General features: G+C 34.7%; 1 protein-coding gene across 2 annotated transcripts in view; it reads left to right on the forward strand.

Moving 5' to 3' along the window:
* The first annotated feature begins 313 nt into the window (after positions 1 to 313).
* The window catches only part of LOC106472015 (protein unc-13 homolog B-like), a 25,788-nt gene continuing 15,439 nt past the window's right edge, over positions 314 to 10,662 (forward strand). For both annotated transcript variants that reach the window (XM_022400618.1, XM_022400620.1), the window contains exons 1-3: positions 314 to 557; positions 1,336 to 1,404; positions 4,363 to 4,461. In XM_022400618.1, coding sequence (XP_022256326.1) covers positions 366 to 557; positions 1,336 to 1,404; positions 4,363 to 4,461 — 360 coding nt within the window. In that variant the 5' untranslated portion in view covers positions 314 to 365. The remainder of the gene's footprint in view (positions 558 to 1,335; positions 1,405 to 4,362; positions 4,462 to 10,662) is intronic.

A 10,662-nucleotide genomic window follows, 5' to 3' on the forward strand; every position in this document is an offset into this window, starting at 1 on the left:
CTAACAAATTGGTGTCAGAAGTGGAACGAAAAAAAAATGGAAACGAGAGGCGGAAAATCAAACTACAGCCTAGCAGACTGAGTCATTAATTATTAAAATTATGTTACTCAAGTATTATGTAATATCAAATATTGTGTATTTAACTGATGTGACACATTTAATTGTGAAATGAAAGCATGTGTTAAAAAATAGTAAACATTATAATGTATTCAATGCATTCAATTGAATTTTTAAAAATATAAACAGCAAAATCAAGTTATAGTTACTAACAAATGAAATACCTATATATATATATATATATTTAAAACTAGATGTTTTCATATTTTTCTTTTTATATCAGTTTGGAAACTACCATTAAACAAAGTATGCAAGAACTGAGTGCTTTGCTTGCTGGTGTAAAAGGAAGTGGTCATGTCGCAATGAATCAAAATGCCCAACGGTCAGAAGTGACTGCTGAAGCTGATCATATACTTCATCCAATCATGGACATTCTTGATGGTAAACTCACCATGTTTGCTCAAGTCTGTGAACGAACTGTACTGAAAAGGTTGCTTAAGGTTTGTACAACTGTTTCAACCTACAAAATGGTTTGATCAAGAAAGGTTTTAAATACAGTGAATTAAAGTATACATGTGTTTTCTTTAAGTTTGATAAATAATATTAGAATTACTCAAAGTAGTACTGACCGAGTGCTGTTTACTGTTAAAAAGTCATTGTTATACTTTTTTACTGATTGATATACGAAACAATATTGATGAAATATTGATACCTAATATCTTTGCTCCCTCAATACTAATGAACCAGTACCATTAAACAATAATGGTAAAAAGTGTTACTACTTATCACTTTCTTGTTTAGCCACCTTTAAAACAATAACAAGGTAAATGATGATGATTTCAGTATTGATGATGATGTATTAAATATCCATTCTAAGATTAAGATGAAATTTATAAAAGTTCTAAGAACATTTTGTGGACACATAATCATAGACAATCTTTATCAAAACAATTTGTTATTAAAATTTAACTTAAATTTGGCAATAATAAATAGAGATTCTAAATACTTTGTATGTATAATAGCACTGATAATATTTTTGGCTTTTATATCATTTGTGTAATATAATCTTTTCTAATTTAGTGAAGCTTACTCTGTTTGAAGACTTATGAAACATTAAAAAATATGAAAGGGCATTACAGGTTCAGGTCTGGAGTTATGATCATAGATTTATGATGTTGCCTATAAGTAAATATTATAGAGCTAAAGGAATCCAAATTGTTAACAAAGAGTATGTTATTCTAAACTTATCCTATGCTCAGATCTTGATTTTGTTTATAGGATATATGGAAAATTGTAATGCATATTATGGAAAAAACTGTAGTTTTGCCACCCAACTCAGAGAAGAATGTAAGTACATGATTCCAAGATATGGAAATGAAACATTTTATGAAGTTTTTAACACTTTTTTAGACATTAAACGTTGCATAATTCTGCCAGAGTTGGTATTCTATAGTGTCATAGTCATAAAATATATCTACTAAAATTGATATTATATATTGTTAAGGCTAGATACATACGAGTTCTTCCTCTTCTTCTTTCTTTATACGGTAAAAGGTTGTTTTTTTATTGTCGTCTTGCTGGGTTGGTGATTTACATTGCCTAAGCTACATATTACAAAGGGTTGTCCATGATATATGGTAACAATTTGCAACAACAATCATCTAGCCATTAGCCAACCATGTGGCCTTTGACTACACAGATTAAAAGTCCTAACCCTCTGGTTGCAAATCAGTTAAAGTTTGATGATGTGCATATGTAGATGATGCATAAAATTCTCAGGGCTTACCTTAGAGGATTTTCCCATATGGTAATAATGCACATAATAGCTTCTCTCATTCAGTTCTATATGCACACATTTTTTTGCTTGCCACTAGTTTTGAAACTCCCACCTATCCTACATTCAGTGTGGTTCTACTGTTTCTTTGTATTCAAATAAGTCCTTGTCCTACTACAGACACAATGTAATAATTGGTCGGAGTATCCCTGGTGTACCTCCTTCATCAAGCTGAGGCTTGGGTGTTCAGTATTGCAAGGAGCTAGACTGACCAATAGCTACTCTTGTTGGCTGGAGTACCCTCGACATACCACTTGGACCAGGAACCAGAAGTGCGGTTGTTTTTGGATTTGATTGAACCACCACACGGACACTTCCTATTCTACTGTTGTTTAGATGTCTGGTTCCTGAGTGACTGGTGTTGGTTGAGGATTTGTGCACACGTGCTCTGTCTAGTCAGACAGAACAGAACATCTTCCCTTCTGTCTCATAGGCTTGAGATTAAGATGGTAGGGACCCTCTTCCTACCAAGAAACAGATGATAAATACCTGATGCTGCCTGGTTTTGGAGTTGACACATCCTAGCCATTCTACACCATGGGGCATATATCTGTTTAATTTTCCCTTCTATTACTATATTTGGTCAGGAACTCTCCATCCTGCTATCTTCTGGATGTCAATTCCCGGGTATTTTTCTTAGGTGTTGAGCTAAACCAACCAACATGTAAACATTACTGGATGTGCCCCAACTCATTTCTGTCTATTTGTGCAGTACAACCTCATTGGGCTAAAAGTCTACCTGGTATAGATGTGGTGCAGTGGTCTCCCATGGATGTGTTGCTTTCTCAACATTCTTTGGATGCTTTCCAAAGGGTGCTCATATAGGTAATTTTTACACCTGTCCCTCTACCTCTTCAATGTGAGATGTTAGCTGTTATTTGAGAGAAGATAAAATACTGTATTAGAAGTTAGTATTTTCCTACACTGAAAATATATTTCTGATTGGTAATTACCTCTTTTCACACTTTTTGTCCTTCCTTTTTTGCCTAATCTTGAATTGAAGGTTAAGATGAATAGTACGGAGTGAGTAACCTGTGTCAGGAGAGTGTGTCATGCTCGTTTTGATGAAGGGTTGTTATACAAAGATGCAGTAGAACTATGTTAAATGTGGAGTAGGTGGGAATTTCAAGGCTAGTGAGGAGCAAAAAAGTTGTGTATATAGAGCCAGTACTGAATGAGTAGAGGTAAGTACCTATTGGAAATATGTTTTCAGTGTAGGAAAATATTAACTTTTGACTCATGGTTATAAAAGCATGCAAGGTGTGCATTTTAACGTTTTACAGTAAACAAGCTCATCAGGCTAAACATCTGTAGAAAAAATAGGATCTATGAACTGGAATAGTAACAGTAACAATCTGTAATAGTGAAACAAAAGCCATGTGTACAAGCTCTTCTAAAAGCACAATGTTAAATGGAGAACCAACTGTAAAAAGCTGTACAGACTGTATCTGGCACATGCCAATTGGAAATATATCATCACATTAGACAAAAGATATATCTGTTAAAGTGTCTGCAAAGGTCCAGGCAGACTATTACTGTCCAGCCAGTGATACAACATTACAAAAGTGTTGTATTGAGCATGACACAAACATTTTTTTAATGGATTTATGATAGTTGCAAGTCACAGTCAGGCATCTGAAGAAGTGAGAGTAATCCCAAAGTTAACTGCATTCTTTACCACAATAAAATAATACTTATCTATACATCTAAGTCAATATGACAGTTCCCTTTCAGTATGCAAATACAAATGGGAATTTATACTATACCACTCTCAGGCACCTCCCATGAATGTCTGTGTCTTTTGGTTATTCAAATGGCCCATGGAATTATCATCCATACACAGATGATAGGTTATGGCAATCATATATAGAGAACAGAAGCAACAGTAACCTTATGTATTGTATGAAAGCTTCTAGGAGTGAAGATATTGCTACAGAGCAGTAATGTGTAACCAGGGTCTCATATAGAACACTATCAGTGGTGGAAAGAGAGGTTGTAAGGCCTAGGGCACTCATATTTTTATAACTACTATAGATCATGAACACTTCTGTAGTCATGTCCAAGTTTGTATTGTAAATTTTTGAGGCTGCCTGATAATTTGACATACACTGTCAAGCCTGCATAACAGTTCTTTCAAGTTTCATACTTTTAAAGTTAGAGTTCCATCATTGTATTCTTTCAGTGCTTTCAACAGTAACCATAGTATATTTTGTGTTGTGTGAACTTAATCACGAAGTTTACTGTTAAATAATTTGTGCACAGAAATTATTACATTTTCGCTAACTTATTGATTGGCATGATACAAGTGTTATTTATTTAAATAAAGTTTTTGTTGCATATACTTCCAAAATAATTTAAATTTTAGAACAAAATATTTTTTCCATGCTAAATGTGCAAAATATTATAAACATAAGTATTTTCTACTAAAGTGTGTAAAAGTATTTTTTTTGTATCAATCTCTTTTATTATAGTTAATCTTAACAAACTTGCCAAATGCCAAAATTGAAGATGTGTCTAGATTATTCAGAAACCACGTGACTGCAAACAGGTTACCAGCATTAGGTGGAGTGGTAAGTAAAGAATGTGATTAGATATTTCTAATTTACTCAATCAATCAATGTATAGATATCAGTTTCACCCATGCTAAATTCACTTATAAATACTGTTGTTTCTTAGTAGCAACTGAATTTTCTTAATAATCACAAAACTTATTTGAAATAAAAAGATTCTACTATATTTGCCTGAACATAATGCACCCCCGACAATAATGCGCACCCAATTTTGAAAGGATAAAATTAAGAAAATTTATTTCTTTACACATCAGTTATACAAAATATATTGAATAGGTTCTAAATACAGTAAATAACTATCGAGGTATTAAATATTTTTGGAAATCTTTCATTAAAATTTTTTTACGTGTCAATTTTACTAAATTTATTGAAAAGTTTATATGTGGTAATACACTAAGCTAATCATTCATCTTCACATAAATCTTTGTCATCGCTGGAATTGTCATTACCATCAGATTCATGAGATTTGCTTTCTTGAACCTTTGCTTCATCCTCTTCTGATTCACACAGCATGTCATCATGCATCTTATCCATTGCATTGGATATGCAACATTTTTTAAACCTTTAATGATTTTTTGTGGTAGCTTTTAGTAAAATAGCTAAGAAAATTGAATGTGCATGTATATAATGTGCAGTCAATTTTTTGGGAGGTATTTGGAGGAAAAAAAGTGTGCATTATATTCAGGCAAATAAGGTAAATCATTTGTGATAAATATGCTAAGTTTTTTGTTATAAGAAAAAAGTTTTGAAATAAGAGATACTGATCTCTTTTAAAGAGTTTCTTCATAATAATATAAAGATGGTCTACATATACAAATAGTCGTCCACATGTTTTCTATTTTATGCAATGTTGTGAATATTTATTTCATGTCATGAATCAGTTTATATGTCACCATTTACAAAGGTTTTCAGTTAAAAAGCTGTAGATGTCAGGGGAGTTTTAAACTAAAATTGTTTTCAGACAATTTTTTGTTTGTTCACATGCCACTCACTAATTGTAATTAACCATCACTTTCTGCATACAGGAATTAAACCAATAACAAAACTTAAAATTAGGTCTCAAGTGAAAAAAAAAGGTTACTCTTCACAAGCTCACAAAACTATACAATGTGCAAGTGTATGTGCACTAATTATTAATTATTCCACAGTTTCTACACAAATCAGTTGAGAATTTTCATGTTCGAACATTTAATGTTTCTTCTGTATTACTGTGTCTGTTTGACCCATTCATCCCTCTTTCTGTATATATCTCTTATGTGATGCAAAAGTGTAGTAAGCAAATACTACATAACTTATTCTCCCACTGTGCATATAGTTCTGATTTGGAATGTGCTAAATTAAGCTTAAGAAAAATTGATATGATCTTTACTAATATAGTTTGTGTCAAACTCTATTTAATAACTATTAACGCAATAATAAATATGAAAGGAACATTACAGAGTTCAGATCTGGAGAAGTGATTCTAGAAAGCTACATTCACAAATTTATGATGTTATCTATAAGGAAGTATTACAGAAGACAAGAAATTCATATTTGTAGTCATGCTTATTTCACCTTTAAGTGCAGTTTATTTTAATTTTTCTTTATATTTAGATAAAGCTTCCATTACTTTTATTCTTATTTTAAGTTTATTTTCTTCTCAGTTTACTTTACTCCATAATGCAATAGTCCACTAATTTGATGATCAGCCTGTAATTTTATGTTATCTCTCAAATTAATTACTTGATTACATACCAGTTAGAACTAGTAGGGTCCACATATACCATAATTTTAAATGGTTTTGATTTTGCCAGTCACAACACTCAGTGCACATAACTCAGTAAAACGAGATGAAATCACTCATTTTATTTTGTAAAATACATAGGAAACCTCAAGGATAACTAGTGGGATTAATTGTAGTAATGATTTTATTTTTATTTACAGTTTTTATGTGACTTTTATGTTATTAGAGAATTTATAACCAAAAAATTCATGGACCTACAAGCAATATGGTGCATAGACATCTTAGAAAAATATGTTTAGAATCCTGATGGGGTGTTTAGACCTTATATCTAATTCTGTGGTTAATAAAGTGTTTATTTATACTTCAACTTCAGTGTTGTGGCTTGTCTCTTCCTTTCCACCTACAAAAATCACTACACCTGTCCTTCCACATACTAGGCTTAAAAATCTCTGATTGTTGTGCAGATCACATAACTGTGTGCAGTAAGTGGTAACATGATGTAATGAACAATGAGACTGGCAATAAAAAGGAGTAACTTTGCAGCTGTTCTCATAGTGTGTTTGAATTTCCTACTAACCAAAATCTGTATGTATGTTTTATGTATGTACACATGTGCATATCACATTAGTCAGAACATACAAGTTAATTAAAGCGTCTATATCCATGAGAATAAAATCATGAAATTTCAAAGAAAAAATATTAATGAGTTGTAATTACAGTTTTTCAAATAATGAATTAAAATATTTCTATTTATGTAACTGTTTTGCACAAAGCAAAAAAAAACAACTTTAATGGTATTTACAGTGTGCAACTTTAAAAAATAGGCAAAATTGATGTATAGTATTCTTTTTTGGTAAAGATTTCAAGATTTTTCAAAAGTAGATATTCCAAAATTAATACTGACCTCCTAATACAGAATGGCTTCTTTCTTTTGAGTTTTCACAATCTGCCAAAGTGATTTGAAAGCCACCAGCCTTGTGAAAACTCCCTCCTAATCTCATGTGAAACCATATAAATTTGCGTGTAATTATGCAGCAGACCCCTCCACCAATAGAAGTGCAACAATTTCATGCACAATAACGTTCTCTACATTTGCACTCATAAACCCTCATTCTTTTCCTCAGTACTCAGATGTGTTTTGAGTTTGCTGGAATTTGCAACTTTTTCAATAATCAGCTTTCACTTGATCGAGTTTGAACATACTCAATATGAATTCACAGCTTAGTGTGAAATCTTCTTCTGCTGATTTGAGTGAAGATATTCCTCACCCTAAAAACAATACCAGTAATTTAGCAGAAAATTCTTTATTAGTGGAAGACTTGACGGCTATAGTCCAATGTATTGTAGGGTCCATGATACAGCCAGAACCCTATGCTTCAGTCTCTTCCACTCAATTCCCTTCAACTTCTATCAAGCCTGAAGTTAATTTGAGTGTCTTTTTCCACCTCCATGTTTTGCTCTGAGAATGTTCATACCTGCTGAAGAACACCCTCAGTCTTCTTTGAATTTTCAAAACCTTACTACTCAGGTGTGTACAGTTTTTTTCTCCCTCCCCCATATTCTTTGATTCTTCCCATTCTTTATTATACAACCCTTCCCCTCATTTTTGTTTTCCTTCCTCCCTGACATTGCTGTACATGGCAATTCCTTTCTAGATTACCTTTGTTCCTGCAACTTTATGCCTCGTCTCCCTCACTTGACTGATCCTTATGTTCTTGCATGTGGTCAATCAAACTCCCCATTCCTTGACACCCAGTCTTTAGAGTAATTCTTGCAGTTTGGGGAGCAAATTAATTATGGGCTGTTTTGCTACTTAGTGCACAATTTTCCTGATCTCAATACTTTCTCTCTACCTTCCTTAGATACCTCTCTTCCCTACACCTTGTAACAGAAGTGCTTCACCATTACTACTAGAAACCTCTCTCCCACTACCCTTACCAGATGGACTACCATTAGATCTTTCGTGTCTCCTCTCACCAGATTCAACACCTTACACATTTTCTTGCACTCCATGTTTGTCATCTTCTACAGGAGATTCTCCAGGTTGGCAAGCAGACTACCCCACACACCTTCATCACCCACTATTTACACCACCTGGTTATCACATCTCTGGAGGGATTTAGACTTCTGCCAATAGCCATCCTTCAATCCATCTTTGAACTTTAAACAAATGAATGTACTTATAATTTTCTCAACATTAATTTACTATAGGATCCCACTAGGTGACTAGTGTTGCCTCCCAGGGTATACTTACCCCAAACCTGCATTGAACCAGAATAACTGAAAGTACCATCCACCCTGGCACTCCAAGTGCCTACTGTGAGATGGGGTGTTTTGCAAGACCATTGCACTATTTTCAGTAAGAAACCTTTCCAGACTGAAGAACCAATGGAGATCTGGCACATTCTCTGGGTTTTCCCTACACAGATTTTCTCCTCCTTGTTGAATGGAGCACAGGAGACCTTTGCACTTACCATTTCCCAACCCCTGGGATGATGTACCATGAATAATCCTCGCTAATTTGGACCTAACCACTGGGGGTAAAACATGGGGTCCATCTATGGTGAGAAGTGGGGTTGGGGTGACACCAGAGTGTAAAGCGAGTCACCCTGCCTCTAAAACTATGATACATTACAATCTTCAGGTAGAACAATGCTGCAACTCACTGTCTCATTCTTTTATATATCTGTGTATCTTACAAACCTTCCTCCTGTAGCCAAAATCTATTCAGTAGAGTCAAGGTGATCACTCTCTTTCTGGTCCATTCCACCTCACACTGAAAAACAAACAAACAACACCCCACTCTTGCAACTGGCATGTGGTCTGTAGACACTGCTGGTCAGGTGGAGGTGTATTTAATAGAGTGCCCTCCTCCTGCAGCTGGCATGAGGCCTATAGAGACCGACAATAGAGCCATACTCCCACAGCAGGAAAGGGGCTCATAATGATTGATGGTCAAGTAGAGGTTTATATAAGTGACCATACTACATGATTCTATACAGTGCCCTCTTCCTGCAACTGGCATGGAGCCTTGTAGTGTCTGATTGTAGAGGAGGTGGGTACAGATACTTATCACAAGTACCCTTCTCCCACAGTTAGTTTTGACCCATCCAGTCTGATGGTAGATGAAGTGAGTACACAACCTCACCATGCATATTGGCTATCAGACAGCTTGTTTACAAGTATACTTGGATGGCCATGCACCTATTCCATCCTTGCAACATGTTTATAGCTTTTTTGCCTCTTCTATTCTCATACATGGGTGAAGAGTATACCCTGGACAAGACTAGATGTGGTCTCGCATGGGTGTGCCCCTATGAATCCAGGCCATTGGGTGTCACACCTCATGGGATTCCTTTAGATGCTTTCTGATGAGAGCTCATCTAGCTAATCTTTGCACTGGTTCCTCCACCATCTCAATGTGGGATTCTAGCTATTCTGAAGACGTGAGTATTCATTTCAGAAGTTAGTATTTTCCTTACCTCAAAATATATTTCTAATAGATACTTGCCTCTGAACTCATTCTCTCCAGTCCTCTACACTTTCCTGATGCACATTTCTTTATTGCCTAGTCATAGAATGGGAATTCGTGAGTTCAAATCTAGAGGGAGGTATTGCATGTGGAAACGTGTTGCACATCTATTGGTGGAAGGTCCTGCTGCATGATTAAGTCATCATGAAGTGGTTCAAATTCATGTGATTGCATGTGAGATTAGGTAACCATTTTTGTAAAGCTGGTGACTTGCCTATCTCTGACACATTGTGCACACTTAAGAGGAAAGAAGCTATTCTGTGTGAGGAGATGAGTATTTATTAGAAATACATTTTCAGATAAGCAAAATGTTAACTTTTATCATGTTACTGCATGGCAAAAGATGTGGAGTATAACTTATTTCCTGTTTTTTGTTGTTGTTGTTGTTGCACATGTACAAAAGAAATATAGTTAATTTGAGGGCTCTTTACTTCCAAGTAGGTTAAGAAAGGAGTTGGAAGCTTGTGAAATCAGATAACCAAGGCAACAGTGTAGGTGATTACAGTTGTTTCCTTGTGTTTATTCACTGACACATTTGTTGTAGTGATACAATTGTCTTTTGTTTTTACTTCCTTTTGTCACTCAGTAGAGTGCCTATTGGAGTGCTGTTCTCACATTACCTGATAACTGGGCATTTAGCTGGCAGGTAAATCAGCATCCAACTATTAAATGTTAGCAAACATGTATATCTAAGGTAAAGTCTAGAGTGGTCTACAATTCTACCGAGGTTACTACAGCAGAATTTGCTTTGTTTTAGACATTATATGTGAAATCTTTACATTCAAGTATACATTAATAGTTTAAGTAAACTTCAGTGTATAGATGGAATGTAGGTTTCAAAAATCACCACCTATATTGGGCTGTGTTCTACTTAACTTATGTATAAACAGGGGTACACTCCTACGGACAATACTACTGTTCAAGACAGTGCAGATAGGAGTATGAA

This window comes from Limulus polyphemus, unplaced genomic scaffold, assembly GCF_000517525.1.
Source record: "Limulus polyphemus unplaced genomic scaffold, Limulus_polyphemus-2.1.2 Scaffold5023, whole genome shotgun sequence".
Classification (NCBI taxonomy): domain Eukaryota; kingdom Metazoa; phylum Arthropoda; class Merostomata; order Xiphosura; family Limulidae; genus Limulus; species Limulus polyphemus.